Below are 19,511 nucleotides of genomic sequence, written 5' to 3' on the forward strand. Positions count from 1 at the left end.
CTGATTATGTCTGTAAAAGCAAAAGAGATAATATGAAGTATGTTATGTGACTGAGACAATGTGAATTGCTACATTCATTTTTCTCCTTTTAACTTTTCAGATTTTCTCCCTAATTATACATTAACAAAAAGAAACTGTAGTTTTACTCATGACCGATCATTCATTCTGAGAATACGGGCCATCTCCAAAATTTTTATAGCCCTAATTCACAAAACAGAAGGAAAAAAAAGGACCCTGTATGCAGAGAAGCATCGTTGATCCAAAATCATTAATCAACCTGGAATAGATACTTGGGACAATGACTGACTCTATTTACACGGGTGATGATTTTGCTGAAAAGGTGAAGAAGCAGGTTGAATTTTACTTTTCAGACTCTAACCTCCAAACTGACAAATTTTTATGGCGCATCTATGAAGCCAACGATGGGTGGGTGGAGTTAAAGACCATCTTGACATTCGGCCGTATGAGACAGTACAGACCCGAGGAAAAAGTAATTGAGGCTTTGAAGACTTCTGATAAGTTGACTTTATCTCCTAATGAAGATATGGTCAGAAGGTCTGCTCCATTAAAGGATTACAATGAATTAAAGAACATTAGAAGAAGAAACTCCGTCCACATTGAAGGTTTTCCTAATGATCTCACCCAAGAGGCATTGGAAGAGTGGTTCACTACCAAAATCATTCCTAACTTGCCAAAAGAAAAGAATGTGTGTTCTATTCGCAGAATCAGAAACAGAGCCACCAAAGAGTTTTTTGGTGTCGTTGATGTCGAGTTTAGAACCCAAGAGGATTCTGAATTCTTCTTAGGCGTGTCAGTTAGTTACCCTCGTGGTATTGTCAAGGACGAAGAAGTTGATGAGAAAGATCGTTTGAAGAAAATGTCCCTCTTGACATTCAGAGAAATGAGAGAATCTGGCAAGAGATTTGGTGTCAACGAGGTTACCAAAAGACGTAACTCCTTCAAGGATAACAACAGAAAGAAGTTCCGCAAGGGAGGTAAGAGAGATGACAAAGCGTTGAAAGAGGACGTTAAAGAGGACGTTAAAGAGGCCAAGGAAGACTCCAAGGTAGAATCCAAGGAAGATGAGAGTCACACGAAAGAAAACATGGAGCCAAGTACAGAGAAAAAAGAAATTACACAGCAAACAAAGGAGGGTTCAGATGACACTAAAGAAGTGAAGGAGGAGGCTAAGGTTGAAGCCAATGCCTAGTTAGAAGGAAGCGTGTACAAAGAAATATAAACCTCACGAATATATGTAATACCTGAATGCTTGGCCGTTTACAGTACTTCTCTGAAGTGGCAAGTAGAGCTTTTTGTATGAGATTCATTTTTATTCCTTTAAGACAAATGTTCTTTTACATCGAGGATCTTTCCTTTCACAGAAGAATTTCGCACTCTCTTCATTGTATCTGCACTACATTCAAGACGCGACACGTTTATCAAGCGCGTCTCTTTACCATCTAGTATCACTACCAGACTTCAAGAATGACTGTTGCCACAGGAACAAGGGACTGGTTTGTCAAGAAATTTGGCGTTTTGGACGATGAGGCTTTTCAAAAGTTCTTGTCTTTACAGTCTTTATTCCAGTTGTCTAACGATGATGTATACATCAAGTGGGAATCGTTTGTGGTGACCCACGAAAACGGAGATTTGGATGTCAGTGCCGAAAATGTCACCAAATTTCAGCAATATTTGCAAGACTCTCTTGCTCAAAGTCATAGTAAAAAGACTCCAGCTTCGAAAAAAGTCAGGGATCTTGCTGGAGCGAAACGTTTGGCTTCAGAGTTTTCATCTAGTCCAGCTAAAAGACTTACGGCAACTCCTACATTAAAGAGAAGGAAAAATGATCTGACGGTATCGAGTGATCCAATTTCGTCTCCTCTGAAAAAGGAGGCTCTTTTGTCGAGCCCCAGAAAAAATGATGCAGACTCGAATACCATTTTAGAATGCTTGAACCCAAACGTCGAGGTAATCTCGTCCGTTTCTGCTGTGGAGTTGGCAGCGAACTTTGATCCTCAGAAATACAAATTCAGAACTATGGCAATGAAACTTCTCGAGAGTGCCGACGTGTTGGACGAACAAATTGACACTTTTAGTGAACAATTTCAAGCACAGATCAGCGACTCTGATCTCCAATTTGGGAACCCATGCATGAGCTCTCAGTCTGATATAGTATGCTGTGGGCGCATAGTACCAGACTCACCCATGTACGATAGCATGGTTTTTCAGAATTTAAATGACAAATCTCTCTACTTGGAAACTTCTCGTTTAGGGGGCATAGGTCAAAGAATCCCTCTTGATATTTCTAATTTGGACGAGTACTCTTTCTTTCCTGGACAGATCGTCGGCTTGAAGGGAAGGAATCCAACTGGAAGAACTTTTGTTGTACATGAAGTTTTATCACTACCTCCCTTGGGCCAGTCTGCGTCACCTTTGCTGGAACTTGAAGAAAATGCAAAAAAGGGAGAAGGGTTTAAAGTGTTCATTGCTTCAGGTCCTTTTTCCAACCAACACACTTTAAATTACTCCAAGCTTGAAAGTTTAGTGGACCATATCAATGACAACATAAAACCCGAAGTAGTCATATTACTTGGGCCGTTCTTGGACATAACGAATAAGTCTGTGGAAAGCGGCGATATCGAATTGCCAAATTTACCCTCAAATCAACAACCGAAGAACCTAGATGAATTATTCAAAATGGCCGTTGCTCCCATTCTCAAGAAAATTGACACACAGATTAAAGTCATCCTTATCCCATCTTTAAAGGACTCTATAAACACACATGCCTCCTACCCTCAAGCAGGGTTTGACAGAAAAAAGTTGGGCCTACCCAAGAACTTTAAATGCTTCCCTAATCCTTCCACCTTCTCTGTTAACGAGGCGACGTTTGGAGTCTCGAATGTGGACCTTTTCAAGGATTTAAAGGATGTTTATAAAGGGGGCAACCCGGAGAAAAGTAAGCTCTATTCTAACAGGTTTGAAAGAATTGTTGACCATGTCTTTAAACAAAGGAGATTTTATCCTATGTTTCCAGGATCCATAAAACGTTCTATGTTGGGAAAAGAAGACGTTGAAACTATGACGAATTTGTTTGAGGGTTCGATGTCTGAGGAATTGGTAGAAACAGATGTTGGAGGCTCAAGTCTAGAAGTACCTTACATGGGGTTGACTGAATTAGGAGATGTGTTACCAGATATTTTCATTGCACCTTCAGAGCTTCGATACTTTGCAAAAGTTATAAATGGTGTGGTGGTGATAAATCCTGGACAGGTAATTAGAGCGAACAAGGACCCTGCAAAGGAAGATGGAAGCTACGTTGTGCTTAATGTCAAAGCTCCTAATAAGTCTGAAGAAAACAATATTGAGCCGGTTGAAAACTCTGATCTTTACTATCACAACATTGATAAACGGTCGCGCGTTGAAATCTACAAGAGTTGAAAGTGTTGCATTTTCAGATATTTGGGTGGTTAACTGCGTAGTACTAGGTGTAATAAAGGTCATTTATTTTACTGATTCCAATTGCGGTAAGAATGTGGCCTCATTTAGCTGACGCACATTCCCTTGAAGCAGTAAACGGTCGTTATTTCTGTTACATACATCTGTTTCGCCTCGTGTAATCGAGTATTACGTGTTTTTGCAATTTCTTTTTCTGAGAAATTAGTTTCCAGTATGTAACTAAGTGGTTTGAAGACGCGCACGGTGACATATCTTGAGACCATTAAATATTGTGACGACGCATGAAAAGAGGATTCAACCCTCCTTTCAGATTGATTAATAAACCAACTACACATAGTCGGTCTCGGTCATACCTAACTAGGCAATTGTTATCAGTTTGGCATCAAGAATTGAAGCCTCTTTCCCGCAGACAAGACAACTCAGTTTTCAAGTCAAAAACACAATACATGACCATGTCTCAATCATCATCCGTTCGCCAGATTGTTTTACGAGATTACCAAAAAGAGGCAGTTGACAATGTATTGGAAGCAATAGAAAATGGGATAAAGCGACCGGCTATAGTCTTAGCCACCGGAGGAGGGAAAACAATAGTCTTGTCGTCACTTATTCCACGTCTTATGTCAGGAGAGTCGCTGAGGAAAAAAATCCTAATATTATGCCACAAGGAAGAGCTAGTTCGACAAGCTCATGCTACAGTTTCTGAAATGTGTCCAAACTTGAAAGTTCAAATAGATATGCACAAATGTGTGCCCACAGAGGACGCGGATGTCATTGTGGGATCAGTCATGACATTAGTAAGACTTACTCGGCTTCACAAATATGACCCACTGCAATTCAGGGCTCTAATATTAGATGAATGCCATCATGCGACTGCATCATCATGGACAAAGATTTTGAATTATTTCGGTGCCTTGGAGGATGATTCTGACATTTTGGTTCTTGGGTTTACGGCCACATTTGAAAGAAGCGATGGAACAGCATTAAATAAAGTTTTCGAACGCATTGTTTTTGAGCGGAGCTTGCGAACGATGGTTGAGAACAAAGAACTTTGTGACGTCAAGTTTTCAACGATTAGTGTTGATTTAGACCTTAGCAAAGTTCGAAGAAACATGGGTGATTATGTGGCTACGCATTTGTCTAAGGCGGTTAATGTTAGTGAAATCAACTTGCGAATTGCTCTTTCTTACAAGGAACTCAAAACTAAACTCGGATTCAAGTCTACCTTAATATTTTGTGTCGACATTGAACACTGCAAAACTCTCTGTGGTGTTTTCCAGGAGAATGGAGTGAATGCTCAATATGTCACTGGTGAAACAGTCAAATACGAGCGACAAGCTATACTCGAAGACTTCAAGAATGGAAAAATTGACGTGTTGTGCAATGTCCTCGTGTTTACAGAAGGTACTGATATTCCTAATATCGATTCCTTAATTCTCGCTAGACCTACAAAATCTCGCCCCCTTTTAGTGCAAATGATTGGTCGTGGCCTTCGTTTACACAAAGATAAGCTGTACTGTCATGTGATAGACATGGTTGGAACGGTGAATGTTGGTGTTCTGTCGATTCCAACTTTATTTGGTGTGGATGATCTTGATTGGAAAGGTAAAACTCTATTGGAGGTAGAAAAGGAAGCAGAAGATGCGAGAGTGGAACTAGAAGAAAAGAGGAAGAAAGATGTGGATGACCTCTTGAAGATCCAGGAAGGGTTGGCTGGCATTGATCTTAATGTGGCAACTGTGGAAGGCTTTGCTGCTCTCGAAGTGCTTGTATCACACAGAATGCAAGACTTTGAAGATATCAGTAGGAAATTCATGAAGAGCCGATTGCAGTGGTTGAGACTTGAGTACGACATCTGGGCATGTAATATCCCCACGAACCGCACCTATTATACCATTGAACGTGTTGTGGAAGATGGAATAGTCCAGGGATTTCAATTGAACAAAAACGAGTTTGCATCTCAAGCAGCATTAATTGCGAGCTCATTCAAGTGTAGTAGAAGTTTGACTACAATGATTACTACAGGTTCCTTGGATCACGTTCTCGCGGTCGCAGACAATACAATACACCTTCCGAAGAACATCAAGGTGTCAACTAAGAGTGTGACACACAAGCAAATCGAATTCCTCTGGAATAAACTTTCTGATAAAGTCGCCTCTAAATATGAGGAGAGTGGCCTCATTAGATTTGAGAAGGCGCTCAAAGAGTTGACACTTGCACGTGCGTCAGACTTGATCTTTGCTTCATTATACTCTGTCAACTGTATGTGGGTAAAGTGGGAATTGAGTCGCATGCTAGGGCTAAGGATACCAACAAAGAAGGCATCGGTGAGGAAGTCGAGAAAGAAGAAAGTTGAAACCTCTCTACAAAAGCCATGATGTACTTTTTGTTTCCTTATAGAGGAATTCTTTCGCATGAGGTTGACCTTTCTGATGGCCAGAAGAATAGACGTTAGGCTTCACAATAGATATGCTAATCCATATTTATCTACACTTTTCTAAGAATATATGAAAGAGGTGCAACGAAACAAACTTATGCACATGTAATTGACGTTTCTATTATATAATAATGTCCATGAGATTACGAACTAGTTTATCATTCTGAATATCGTTGTGTTCATACTGACGCGAATTTATCAGTTCTACTATTCTGTATTTTGTGGAACGTATTTTTCTCCTGCACTCACGCACACATTGTTGTTTAGTAAGGTGTATTGTGGATCAGTTTAGCATTAAGATGAGGTTCTTTAGCCTATGGTATTTGCTCTCCTTAGCGCTGCTTATCGTTGCTGATGTGACTATTGATACAGAAGAGGCAGGAAAGATCATTTCGTCCTCAGGACATACTAACAACTGGGCTGTTTTAGTATCGACTTCCCGATTCTGGTTCAACTACAGACACATGGCAAACACCTTGAGTTTGTATAGAACAGTGAAACGCTTAGGTATTCCAGACTCTCAAATCATTTTAATGTTGGCCGACGATGTTGCGTGTAATCCTAGAAATGCGTTTCCCGGAACTGTTTTCAATAATATGGACCAAGCTATTGATCTATATGGAGATGATATCGAGGTCGACTACAGAGGATATGAGGTGACAGTTGAAAACTTCATTCGTTTGCTTACAGACAGGTGGGACGAAAATCACCCCCGGAGCAAGAGGCTTCTCACAGACGAAAACTCCAATATTTTCATTTACTTGACAGGTCATGGCGGTAATGAGTTCTTGAAGTTCCAAGACGCAGAGGAGATTGGCTCGTACGACTTGGCAGACGCGTTCGAACAGATGCATGAGAAAAAGAGATACAAGGAGATATTTTTTATGATTGATACCTGTCAGGCCAATACCATGTACGAAAGGTTCTACTCGCCGAATATTTTGGCAGTAGGTTCGTCTCGTATAGAAGAGTCTTCCTACTCCCATCACTCCGACTTAGATATTGGTGTTGCGGTGATTGACCGCTTTACTTACTACACTTTGGACTTTTTGGAGAAGATTGATAAGAATTCCATGGTTACTATGGACAAGTTGTTTGCCGAATACACATTCGAAAACATTCATTCGCATCCAGGAATACGTACAGATCTTTTCAAGAGAGATTTGAGCACCGTTAGGTTGACTGACTTCTTTGGAAATGTGCAAGAGGTGATTGTCGATGAAGTAGAAGACAATCTTTTGAAAGCGATAAGCAGCAGGAACAACGGCTCGAATAAAGAGGGAGACTTGAATCTACGCAATGAGATTACAAAGGTTGAGTTTTCTGACGGTTCTTATGAGTCTAATACCTTGCACCATGTTTCGCCTACAGAGTATAAAATAATCACCGCTGTGCTGATGATAGTTCTCGCTATTCTTTGGATCTCGGCTAAATAGATGATGGCGCCGTAAGTAAGAGCCATACAATGATCACGTTACGTTTCGTATTACTTTCATTTTCTCGTTTCACTGATGTTTGGTGCGCGCAATGATAGTCGCACTCACAAATGTAAGCAGATGAATTCGCGTTTATTGTAGTTTGTTTGTTTTTATTCATCCTTCCACTGACAAACTATGGGAGTGTCGGGAGATGACTTGTACAGCTGTATAATCAGCGATTCTTCCGAGAATAAAGTGGCTCTCCTCTCTGAGCTAAAACGGCATGTCAAGAAAGATAATGTCCGTCTAACTCATGTTCCCAAGTACTTTGAGTCGCTTTCAATTGTCATGGACTCAAATGATTCAACACTTCAAACTTTAGCATTTAGCTTGATCTGCCATTTGGTCAAAAGAGTCAGCATCCAAGATAATGACGGAGTTTTGCTCCTGGAGCAGAGTTTTTTGGTGTTACCCATACTCATTCCGAAGTTGGCTGACCCTAAACAAAATGTTAAGATCGCCGCTGGAAGAGCCTTGGAAGCTTATTGGCTTTCTGCTTCTTCCAAGGTTGATTCTGGTCTTATTGATTTTGGCTTGTCCAATAGAAATCCATTGGTTGTAAATGAATGCATAGTGTGGATCAATCATATTCTTACAACCATCAATCCCTACTTGAAACTCGATACATTTTTCGATGTGCTTGCATCCACCCTCAAAAAATATGAATCTCAACAAACCATTGTGGAGAATATCAAAACATTGTTCGCAAACTACTATGATTTAAAACATAATAATCTTCGCAAATTCGAGTTACAGCGTGTTTTGGAAACACACAATGTGAACACTGCTCTACGAAGATCTATAATGGGAACCGATGACATAATTTCCCGTGAGGTAGACCCTAAACCTCCTGTGAAGAAGAACGTCCAATCAGGAGCCCTCGAAGAGCCAGAGAGGCCTCGGCTGGTCGTTCATCTCCTGAATAAACGGTCGTCGCCAAGCGTACAACATAGTGTCCCTTTACAACAATTTGCACAAGAAGATGAGACCATAGCGGTGCCCCTTGATTCGAAATCATCTCAGCTTGAGAACTTACTCTCTCGTCTCCCAAATTATGCATTCGACAATGGTATTGCTGTTGTGAACGTGAGCGATCAAAATCAGATTTACAAGATAGTCACGGAAATGCTTCCCAATTTTGAAAACAAAGAGTCAGAAAAGAATTGGTTGCCCCGTGAGAAGAGCATTCTAAAGTTGCGTTCTCTTCTTAGGGGAAACGCGCCTAACGATTACCCCCAAGTTATGATTACAGCAATTAAGGAAATTGCAGAAGGAATATGTAAGGGCCTATTATCTCTACGAACAACTCTAAACGTGAATTCTTGTCAACTTGTTAAGGACATGACTTTTATTTTCGGCGATGACTTTGATCCCTTGGCCGAAGTTTTCTTTCCTACATTAATGAGGTTATGTTCTGCAACAAAACATTTGACTACTACGAATGCACATGTGGTTGTTTGTGCAATTCTTTCAAACTGTGCTTTCCACCCTAGACTAATGCATAAGATTGTGGTCGCCTCGTCCGATAAGAGCGCTACGACCAGGTCCTACTCTGCTTTTTGGATGCAGATCATGATACTAAGGTTTTCGGACACGGAACAACAGAAAGTAGTAGTGGATGTGGCTGAGAAAGTTTTACCGAAACTATTATCTGACCCTAGCTCTCAAGTGCGTCAAGCGGCAAAGGAGGCTTACAAGAAATACAATGAATTTCTTCCCCAGCATGCAAATGAATTGTTGAAAGGTCTCGATGCCAATGTTTTGCGAGCATTGGAAAGATCATTACCAGAGTCTCTTGGGAGCACAAAACCGTCTCTTCTTTTGTCAAAGAGAAAACCGTCGTTGAAGGAATCCATTATAGCCAAAAATAAAGAATTGAAGAATAAGCGAACGGAATCGAGGTCCAGCTCCAGAAATTTACCTCGTCGTCCAACAGATAACGGTGTGGATGGTCCAGATAATTTACAACCTGAACATGCAACAAGCACTACGCATAAGCAAACGAGAATTTCCAGTCATCCCAGTTTGTCTCTTCTGTCTGACGCTCCCGCTATTCCTCATTATGCACAATCCACATTTTCTCAGCGGTTTTCAAGCAATCCTGTCCAGAGAACTACAAAACATACTGCGGATCATGCAAAGGATCTAATTTCGAAGACTAAATCATCTCCTGAAGCCGCCCATAGATTGTTGTCAAATCGCGTAATTGAGAGGCACGTTCCGTTCAACAAGAAAACAGACCCTCTCATCAAGTTTCTTTCTTCCAATCAAGATGAGTTCATCCTGGAGGGTGTTAACTTATTACGGTACGCAATAATCGGCGATGAAGATTTGACAGAGGATGTTTTGAATGCTATTAGACGAATTTCCATTACAAATCCCCAATTGTTGCGTCCCTTGTTTTCAGAGGGCGACAATCTTCTTAACAAAACTAAAAGTATCTTCTCCTCGGAGGACTTCATGAGACTATGTGCAATCTTACTATCTCTGACCGAAAGAGTTGTGAATACGATCATCTCTGTAATGGACGTCGATGTCCTCTATGCGACCGTTTCAACACTAGTGTCATATATAACAGATCTTGATAATATTGTGGACGACAAACTTTTGGTCATGCAGGTGATTAAGTTCAAGAATAAAATACTCGACATGTTATTGAACTTTTTACTTCAAGCATCAGCGAAGATTCCTATAAGTGATGTCAACTTTGCTAAGTTGACTGCAAACTTGTTCGATTTGGTCCCCATTGTGCATTCAACATCAAGCTATGATGTATACAAAGCTTTATTGAAAAGGCTTTATAGTATCAATTCCGTTTTGTTTACGACGCAGTTATCCACAGCAAGCAAAGTTAGTAAGAGTGAGATTGAGCAATTCGTGGGTATTGATAATATTCTCTATTTCAATGGCAAGGATACCACATTGTTCAATGCGGTTAGTGAATTGACAGAGATTGCTCCTGGGCATCCAAATCTCAAAATGTCACCACTTAAAAATCCGTCAGACTTTACTATGCTCATGCCTGTTCGTTCTGAGTCGGATGGGGCAATTTTAATACAGGATGCAGAGATGGAAAAATATGGACAGCGATTCAAAGCGGAAGATAATGACTCAATTGCAACTAACTCTCCTGGCATAGTTAAGGAGGAACCACCGTGGAATGAGAAGGATGTCTTTATGGAAGATTCGGAACCTGGGCTATTGATGGAAACTCAAAAAAATGTATCCAACTCTGGATCAAAGCATGAACCATTGGCTATACACGATTTAGCTCAAAGAAATTCCATTCACATGGAGGAATGGAAGCATAACAAAAAAGACTATTCACAAGAGACAACTGAGAAGGAAAATACTACGAAGTCACTGTCTTCGCTTTCATCAAATGAGTTGGCGGATGATTTTGCACAAGTAAAACTCACAAATCCTACAAACACCATCCAAACGTTCATTGAAAAGGTTGATCCTCTCAGCAAACTTTCAAGTAAGAATAAGCCTATATTCATTTTTGAAGATTGCAAAATGGGATCTCCCGAGAAGGCGAAGGAGTACAGCTACTCAGAACTTAATTGGTTCAATTTTCTGGTGGCAAAATTGTCTTTGGAAAGCCACTTTAGTGAAGGCAATGATCAAAGCATTGAAGAATTCAAAATGTTATGCAAAGAATTGGATAAGTCAACAGTTAATACTAACCAGTTGACCAAGCTACTCATGTTTATCCAAGGAAACCAAAGTGCTGAATTTTCTGAATTTTACGACAACGAAGGCTATCAACTTCTAGAACGGTCATTATGGGCATCATTTCAGTCGACCACGTTTGAGAATCAGATGAATCTGTTATTGGTTTTAAAGCAAATCTTTATAAGTCGAAAGCGAGTTGATTTGGGCCAATTATGGCAAATGCTCCTTTTAATATCTAGTAAGGGAGACACTGATCCCCTCCTCGAAATGATGGTTGCTATTGGGGAAGTTTTTGATGAAGCATTACGAAGCAGTTTTTCCAGCGGAGAACTAACGACCATTGTTCTCGATACCTTGAGAGATTCGAAGAATGTTTCGCAGAAATCGACGTTGTTTGCGCTAGAATGTTTGCTTAAGTTAATGTCTGTTGGAACACTTACACTCAAAATCAACAAAGATTTGGTGACGAAGCTCCGTGATATTCTCAATCCGTTCATTAATCATCATGACACAGAAATGCGAAAGCTTGCATTCCAAATCTATGGGAGGATCATGCGGGCCGTTTCGGTTAGTGAGATTTCGAACCGTGTCTTGTCGCCTGAAAAATCTGATAAAGGCTTAGAGGACGAAATATTGAAAGGACTTTCAGGTCCACAAAAAAGGTTGGTTGAGTATTTTAGCCACTTGAGTGTATAATGATTATGATTACGAATTACCGGTATCTATTAGAAATACAAATTCACCTAAAGAAATTGAAATGAGTGGAGATAGAACAGATGAAAAGTTCATGAGTGGTGTTGATCGGATGCGACAACAATGGATGATTCTGGAGTGGGAACATGCGACTCCGCCAAATTTTCTTGGTCTGTTGTGAGTTGACGAAGTTTAGTTTCGTATTCGGTTACTCGATTCTTATTCTTGCCTGGTTTAGAAACACCACGACGAGTTTTCTGTAGTTGCTTTCTCTTCTTCATCATACTGGCACTTATTTCCTGTTGTCGCTGCGATGGAACTGCCATTCTCATATACTCAACATCGTCATATAGTCCATAAAATTGGGCCGGTGGTGGGGGTTCAAAATGTACAACTGATGGAACTGCCGCCATGGCTGAGGGTCCCGCAGAAGGGTAACTATCAACATCGAAATTCCCATGCATCATTGGTTCATGTACAAAGTAGCTGGCGTCGAACATAGAAGGGGGAAACTGCGCAATCATAGCAGAAGGTGGGAACTGCGAGCCAGTCGCAGTTGGCGCATATGGATATGGAAAAAATGCAGATTGATCGTCAAGGATCCTTGCCAGACGAGGGAATGATACCAGAGTGGCTGATCCAACCTTCAATGGTACAGTGTGCTCAATAAGATAATCGTCATTGCTTGCCACGTTAACTGGGTTCAGGAACATCCCCGGATCTATGCTTTCGAAATTGGTGTCATGTGAGTTTATATACTTCCCCGTGTAGTAATTAGAGTCTAGACTAATATAGTCGTGCTCATTCACGCCTCTGTCTAAGTAATCAAGAGGGAAGTCTTCATCTTCTTGTTCTTGTGGGATATTTTGGGGACCTGGGTCAGGCTGCTTCAAATTGTACTCGGGCGAGGCTAGGTCATCTGTGGATTCTGTTTTGAAGGAAAATTCATCGTATTTCTGTGGATTCAAGTGTTCTGAGAGCTGATCGTACAACGATCTCTTCTTGTCCTCCACATACTTGAACAGAATCGCTGGTTCCCTTACGGCAACTGAGGTCGGTGTCTGGCCCAACTTTTCCTTTTTGATATCACGCTCCAAGGCATCAGCCATTAGCTTATCATGCGGAACATTGAACCAGTAAAATACCTTCTGCTTCTTCTGAGTGCGGAGACAAGAGTTGTTGTAGAGGAACTCGAGAAACGGCAGCTTCGGTTCCTCTAAAACAGAATCAGAGCCAGCCTTCAAGTTCCGCAAGTCAGAAAATATACCCTCCTCAAACTTCTTTCGGTCTGTGATTGTACGGCCGAAATGCTGGAATTTGTATAGGATGCAGCGAACAATATCAGTACCCGTCACAAAATAAAGGTTGTTCCAAAAAACACAGGACACGAAACCCTCATCGTTGTTCAAGTAATATCTTCTGATGACTTGGTTTTCTTGCCAATTTGCTGGTGCTGTAGCCAAAAAAAATTTGAGATCTTCGATAAGTCGGAGAGATTCCTTCACCTCCTCTGTGATTTCAGACATCGCATGTACGGTATTCCTTCTATACAGCGGAGCGCAAACTGTTCGAAAGCAATGAGCGGAAAAGGTGGATTGAGTTAAAAGATCTTCTAGGGGTGATTATGAAAAACTGGCGGTAATTGAAGCGACCTAAAGTTTAACTTATTATCCAAAAGTAGCCGATAATGGGATCTAAATACAGAATTCCGGTGCTTGTTTCAGGTTGAAGAATTCTGAAACACGCGCATAACAACACATTCTAGACCAAACTCAAGGTATGCAGGTTGTGAGCCCACTCGTCTCTTCCCTCCAGACGGGCAAAGCAATCCATGTTCTTATTTCAGGTGCACCATAGAGCATGCTGTAGGGCGTAAAAGAAATTCATTATTATTTGGATATTTTCATTCCAAGGTAGCGTAGATAAACGCCAGGGGTTCGTACTTCTTAAATCGAAAACAGAAAAAAAGGCCAAGCCCCTGCATTTGTACAGGATTGACATAAGTGGAATGAAACAGTCTATCCCTAAATCAATTTAGCACTATCGATATCAAGCATGCATCGTTAAATTAAATTAATTACATTTGACGTGGCTACTTTTAGACATTGCACTTTAGTCTCGTTTCAGCCTGGGTAGACTTGCAAAGGGATTCATTCTTCGTATTGCATCGCTAAATCTGCCTCCCAGACCTGATTAATTTGCCCTAATGAAAGACCAGCACGCTTACATATTTCATAGCAGTATAACTAATGGTAGATAGATCATAGTATTGTGTTCCAGGTTTTTCTTTTGTTTTGTTTATTTTTTTTTTTTTTTGTACACCTTTTTTCGGTGCAGTGAATTAAAGTATGCGCATACTACAACTTTCCTGTTTCCAGTAACCAGATCTTGATGCTCTTCCCCATATCAAGTTAATTTTTACTCTGCTCATTATTATGTTCTGCTTAGTAGTTTCCTACTTCTTTTTAGGTGCTGCTTTGCTTTGTGGAATGTAGTCCTGATAAATCTTTGTTTCGTAATCCATCCTATTCATAGTCAAGCAAAGTCAAGTCACATCATGTACAACAGTCTGTGGGAGCATAAAAGTTTATCATGCTTCCCTTCCTTATGGCAACCTCCCGTGGTACAAATAGGCGATTCTTCAGATCATCCCAAACCAACACAAATGAAGCTGCTGACTCGTTTGCCATCCATTAGCGAAATGCTTGCTGGTATTAATAATTATTCCACTCCTCTGCACTGGCCGATCACCCCAATCCATAAAAATTCAAACCAGCCCAGGTCTTTTGAAGGTATCAATTTTGCCTCTCTGCAATTTCAAGTTCATCAACCACAAACCCTGATTTCTCCTAGGTCTCACCAGTACGTTCTGCTAGATGCCAAGAGGATTCTCACCTACGGTAATAGCTCCAGTTTCCATCAAGGAGAGATTCAAGTTGCTTCGCCTCCCTATAGTCCACATTTTAAAGTTAACAAGAAGCGAGGAAGAAAGAAGAAGGCCAGTGCTGTTTGTAAACAATGTCTTCTGACACAAACACCAGAGTGGAGATGTGGACCGAACGGCTCAAGGACTCTTTGTAACGCGTGTGGCTTGTATTACCTGAAACTCAAGAAAAAATTTGGCTCCAAAGAGGCTGGTCAGATATTCGGGTACAAGAAGCGTCACAATCAAGTGCACGTTAGGGTTGTTCCCACAAGCCAGGAAAAGCACATGTTTTGCAATTCTAGGTAATTTATTATACGCTTTCAGTTTGCTAGTGTAATCATCGAGGTCTGTCTTGCATCGCTCCAATCAGATACGTAGCGATCTTCCGGCTATTCAGAATGTCTAATGTTTTCACGGCGGATATCTGGTTAGTTAGAAGTGCCAATTTCGCCGAAAAGAACAGTAGTGTGTCTTCATTCATATCTTCAGGGGCTCTTGATACAATGTTGGCTAGATGAACCAATTTCAGCTCCGTTGTAACATCAGTTTCATCATTTGCCACTATACTTTGGACTCGATCACGTAAATGTTCCAAAGATGTCAATAGTGAGTCACTAGGCTCTGAAACTAGATCTTGTGATCCAGATGTGTAGTTTTTATGATTGTGAATAGTGGCTGTTGCTATTTCGTCAGTTTCACCTGATGCAATGATCCATCTTATTTCCTCTCTAGTTTGGCTGCAAAAGCAAACAGTTTCGCCTCCGTTGCATGTTAAGTAGATTGAAGGAAAAACTACCTCTTTGGCCGAAAACTGTTCCCAAAAAGACTCCGGTATTGTAGCATCTTCCCCAATTGTGTAAAGTCCCACCAACTGTGCAAACGGGCTCACTGTCAGAATCATGCCTAGCCTTTTTTCAAGGTAAGCAAAATCAATCTGATCTTTATCTGTCTTGAGTTCGAAGGCATCATGAACAGTAATGTTCTCTTTTGTTTGTGAACCTATCAACACTCCATACTCGAAAGGTGATTTTCTGGAAACATGGTCAGAGATGGCAAATAGAGATACTGGCCGTATTGAAACAGAAGGCATGATAATTTTGGTGTGTGGCGTCCTTCCTAACAACAACTAAACAATAGCGTTGGATCAAGCTTATCTACTTCTATACAAGTGTGGTTTCCGCACAATTCCAACATTCGGTTTTTTTCATCAGATACATTAGAACTCGTCAAATAATGTTTCATATCCCTCAAATCTTCGTCATCATTATGTTCTCTCTGATTCTCTTTGTAATTCTCGCCAGTCTACAATCGCCAGTCTATAAAAATCTGTGAAACCATGAGAAATGGCGTTTGACTCAATTTTCTGGGGGCAATTGATTATCGGAGGTACATTGATTATCTGTAACTGTGTAAGTTGATAAGATTTTTATTTTGGAAGTGAATGGATTTGGTTAAGTGTTTTCTTTATTTTTAAACTTCAAATATCTTGTTGTCTCATAATACAACTGGTACAGGATATTTACTTCGTGTTTTCATTTATCCGCATATTGCGCCGAACTAAAACAAAATCATAAAAATTACGTATCAAATATAAGAGTTGTAGATTTGTGAAAGATGACCATAATTGACTTATACTGAATACGAATCAGGGGTTGCAGTATAATTTTTTGTTGAAATTTCGGAAAGTATGTTACATATTTCAAAAGTGATGGAGATCTTCCACAGTTTCATTCGCTTCCTGCACATCATAGACTAAAAAAAAAGTACATCATATCCCATCTCATCTCCGATTCTTTATTCCTCATTTAATACTTAATATGATTATGTCAGTACTTGAAGTTGCTGGTAGAAAAAGAGGTCTAGATTCGGACTCTGGTCCCGAAGTGAAGCGGCAACGCCCGGATTTGGAAGCGGACGTTTATTCGGAGAAGATGTATTCAGTCTATGTCAAATCTGCAATGGATTCTTTAGGAAAGGTATGTTCAGATCTTCAAATGTTTCCAACTATAGCCAGACTTTTAGCTGAGAGGATTTAACCCTCGGGCTCAAGCGTAATACTGGTGATCTCAGCTGACCTTGTGCTATCTATTTCTTTTTGTCTGGAAATAGCAAGGAGGTTCTCATTTGCCTTCTACAATAATCTGGATGTTTACTAACCATTAGAACGATAATATTCAAATCAATTCTTTGGCTGCTAAAATAAACTTGCCTATGGGCCATAATGAGGCGATTTCATTATCAAACTTCAGTATAGTTTTGAAAAACCTAATAGTAAATGTCTCGAAACTTGATACTGCGTCATCCTCTGCTCTTATCACAGCAGTATTGCATTACAAATGGTTGGATATTCCTCCGGCGTCAAGAAAGAAACCAGATTTTATGGTATTCTTGGAGTTCTATGCTCAATTTCTTGGAGTTCTTGTATCCTCGTTTCCGAAATATCTCCACGAGGTTATCAAAAAGTTAATCAAGGAATTTCCGGACATAGCTGATGACACATACCCTCATCACACAATTCTTCGAAAGATCATTAACTTCACTCCTACATGCATCAGCTCGATCCCACCGGTGTTGGCAAAGAATTTACCTCATCATCTTTCGGCGAGCACTAACGAAATTACGAATTACATGAGAAATGCTATGAAAGTCATTTCATACTGCCCAGACTTGCAGTTCAGCATTTGGCAACTAGTTGTCGAGTGTTGTATCAAGTTGGACGTGGAGTTGCAAAATGAGTTGGACAACTTGGATGACGATAGCATCGAGGAGTTGATAAATGGTGATGCAAATGAGTTTGAAGAGAATCTGGATTTTGAAAACCTAGATGATGAAGATGATGAAGATGGGGAAGTGTACACTATGACTTCAACCAAGAATATCAAGAAAATGGTTTCCAAACTCGACTCAGCATTAGAATTGCTTCTCCAAATGACATCCAGTTCTTTCACGAGGGAAGAGATTGAAAATGGGAACGGAGTTACACTTTTCAATACCCTCACATCCTTATTCAGATCCCACATATTACCTACGCATTTTACCAAATCGATTCAATTCCTCTTGTTTCACATTTCTCAATATCAACCCGAGTTGGCGGACGCTTACTTGGTATTGCTTATTGATGTTGCATTCAATCCGAACGAGACTACTGAAAAGAGGCTTAAAGCATTACAATATTTGTCATCATACATTGCGAGAGCGAAAAATCTCACAAAGCATCAGATTGTTTTCATCGCAAGTTATCTCATTGGATGGCTCAACAAGTATATCACCGAACGTGAACATGAGGTTTTTGATTTTGACAACGAAAACTCATCTGGAGGTATGGAACGCTTTAAGTTGTTTTATGCAACATTTCAAGCATTGCTCTACATCTTTTGTTTCAGACATAAACATTTGATCAAACTGGCTGATGATATAGCAAATGGAGATAGCGAGTGGGAATGTGATATCGACAGGTTTTTTCAAAGAGTCATCATTGCCAAATTCAACCCTTTAAAATATTGTGACGAGACTGTTGTTTTCATTTTTGCTAAAATTGCCACAAAACTCAATGTATGCTACTGTTACTCGATCATCGAGCACAACAAGAGAGAACGGATGTTGCAAAGTAATTCAACGCTTCCCTCTGCAGTTGGAAATTTCAGGCACAAACAAGAATTTTTAGACTTTGAAGCGTATTTTCCATTTGATCCTTTGGTTTTACCATCTTGCAAGAGCATCATTTGTCAAAATTACATTGAGTGGAGCGAGGTCAATCCAAGCAATGATGACGATGACGATGAAGACAGTGGAAGTCATCCTGAAGAGGACGAAGAAGAGGACGATGAAGAGGACGAAGATGATGACGATGAAGATGATGATGAAGAAGAAGATGATGATGAAGAAGACGAAGAAGACGAAGAAGACGAAGAAGACGAAGAAGACGAAGAAGACGAAGAAGCTAAGGACGATGAAGCCAAAAGTGCAGATGAAGACAGTGACGGGGAAATTACCAGTGATGAAGAAAAGTAGTGGCCAAACCACTCTGGATCATTCGGTGGAAGTACTTTTCATGATGTTGTATACCATAATGTCAGTCTTTATTTAGCAATATAACACTTTGGGAACTTTGAAATCGTTTCTTCGTAGACTATCGAAAACTTTCGACTGCTCGACCAAAATATCAGATCACCGGCAAGGTTCGATCGATTTATTTTGTAAAACTTCGCGCTGTATCTTCTGTTACACTATGTCTTTTGCACTATCATGGAGAAGCGCCCAAAGCAAAAAATTATCACACAGACTAGGAGGATATTCAATTCATTCTCTTCTGCTCCGCAAAAACATCAAAAAAAATGATCCTGCCCAGGCTCGAACTGGGGACCTTCTGCGTGTGAAGCAGACGTCGTAACCAACTAGACCACAAGACCTTTAATTAAACGCTTAGAAGACATTGTTTTATATGATTCTCATAATAATGTTTAACCCATTAAGAATCATAATAATCTTGAAAAATAGGATTAGGAAAGGAAGATACTACACCGTGTACTTGTGCCTCACCCAAAACACCAATTAAGTACAAGTATCTATGGATTGTTTTTTTCCCACAATCTGTTTATTGATTAACTATAGAACAATATTCAATTAAGTACAAAGCAAACGGAGCAACGGGTCTATACCCGGAGAGGTCTCCTTTGTATATAATTCCGTATTTGCAATACGCAAAAGATATTCGCAATTTGAATCAGCAACTCCTTTGGCACTTAAGTTTAAGCGTCGAATACGCATGCTGGTTATTAAATTTTGAAAACATGGCTCATCTTTCTAAAACCTACACGCAAATTACCCTATATTACGTTGAAATTTT

The 19,511-nt window shown here is 40.2% G+C and overlaps 9 protein-coding genes and 1 non-coding gene across 10 annotated transcripts; 7 read left to right on the top strand and 3 right to left on the bottom strand. All coding sequences in view use genetic code 12, as the record gives it.

Moving 5' to 3' along the window:
• Positions 1–298: 298 nt before the first annotated feature.
• Positions 299–1,210, top strand: LHP1 (Lhp1p; the record flags this gene model as incomplete). Its single annotated transcript, XM_002617091.1, has 1 exon — positions 299–1,210. One exon carries the CDS (start codon positions 299–301, stop codon positions 1,208–1,210), a length of 912 nt encoding a protein of 303 aa, XP_002617137.1.
• A 275-nt stretch (positions 1,211–1,485) lies between these two features.
• Positions 1,486–3,438, top strand: FOB63_005223 (DNA-directed DNA polymerase alpha subunit; the record flags this gene model as incomplete). The annotated part of the gene is made up of 1 exon (XM_002617090.2): positions 1,486–3,438. The coding sequence occupies one exon, from the start codon at positions 1,486–1,488 to the stop codon at positions 3,436–3,438; it is 1,953 nt and encodes a 650-aa protein (XP_002617136.2).
• A 299-nt stretch (positions 3,439–3,737) lies between these two features.
• On the top strand, positions 3,738–5,831 carry FOB63_005224 (DEAD/DEAH box helicase; the record flags this gene model as incomplete). Its single annotated transcript, XM_002617089.2, has 1 exon — positions 3,738–5,831. One exon carries the CDS (start codon positions 3,738–3,740, stop codon positions 5,829–5,831), a length of 2,094 nt encoding a protein of 697 aa, XP_002617135.2.
• A 358-nt stretch (positions 5,832–6,189) lies between these two features.
• Positions 6,190–7,326, top strand: GPI8 (GPI-anchor transamidase; the record flags this gene model as incomplete). Its single annotated transcript, XM_002617088.2, has 1 exon — positions 6,190–7,326. One exon carries the CDS (start codon positions 6,190–6,192, stop codon positions 7,324–7,326), a length of 1,137 nt encoding a protein of 378 aa, XP_002617134.2.
• Positions 7,327–7,503: 177 nt separating this feature from the next.
• Positions 7,504–11,742, top strand: FOB63_005226 (uncharacterized protein; the record flags this gene model as incomplete). Its single annotated transcript, XM_002617087.2, has 1 exon — positions 7,504–11,742. One exon carries the CDS (start codon positions 7,504–7,506, stop codon positions 11,740–11,742), a length of 4,239 nt encoding a protein of 1,412 aa, XP_002617133.2.
• An 89-nt stretch (positions 11,743–11,831) lies between these two features.
• Positions 11,832–13,265, bottom strand: CPH1 (homeodomain family transcription factor; the record flags this gene model as incomplete). The annotated part of the gene is made up of 1 exon (XM_002617086.1): positions 11,832–13,265. The coding sequence occupies one exon, from the start codon at positions 13,263–13,265 to the stop codon at positions 11,832–11,834; it is 1,434 nt and encodes a 477-aa protein (XP_002617132.1).
• Positions 13,266–14,296: 1,031 nt separating this feature from the next.
• FOB63_005228 (GATA-type transcription factor) lies at positions 14,297–14,971 on the top strand (the record flags this gene model as incomplete). The annotated part of the gene is made up of 1 exon (XM_002617085.1): positions 14,297–14,971. The coding sequence occupies one exon, from the start codon at positions 14,297–14,299 to the stop codon at positions 14,969–14,971; it is 675 nt and encodes a 224-aa protein (XP_002617131.1).
• Positions 14,972–15,002: 31 nt separating this feature from the next.
• FOB63_005229 (uncharacterized protein) lies at positions 15,003–15,755 on the bottom strand (the record flags this gene model as incomplete). The annotated part of the gene is made up of 1 exon (XM_002617084.1): positions 15,003–15,755. The coding sequence occupies one exon, from the start codon at positions 15,753–15,755 to the stop codon at positions 15,003–15,005; it is 753 nt and encodes a 250-aa protein (XP_002617130.1).
• A 727-nt stretch (positions 15,756–16,482) lies between these two features.
• On the top strand, positions 16,483–18,676 carry RRN3 (rDNA-binding RNA polymerase I transcriptional factor; the record flags this gene model as incomplete). The annotated part of the gene is made up of 2 exons (XM_002617083.2): positions 16,483–16,641; positions 16,829–18,676. 2 exons carry the CDS (start codon positions 16,483–16,485, stop codon positions 18,674–18,676), a joined length of 2,007 nt encoding a protein of 668 aa, XP_002617129.2.
• A 324-nt stretch (positions 18,677–19,000) lies between these two features.
• On the bottom strand, positions 19,001–19,074 carry FOB63_005690. The gene has a single exon. It is a non-coding gene; the product is annotated as a tRNA-Val (tRNA).
• Between the last annotated feature and the right edge of the window lie 437 nt (positions 19,075–19,511).

This window comes from Clavispora lusitaniae (genome assembly GCF_014636115.1).
Source record: "Clavispora lusitaniae strain FDAARGOS_655 chromosome Unknown tig00002663_pilon, whole genome shotgun sequence".
In the NCBI taxonomy this organism is placed as follows: domain Eukaryota; kingdom Fungi; phylum Ascomycota; class Pichiomycetes; order Serinales; family Metschnikowiaceae; genus Clavispora; species Clavispora lusitaniae.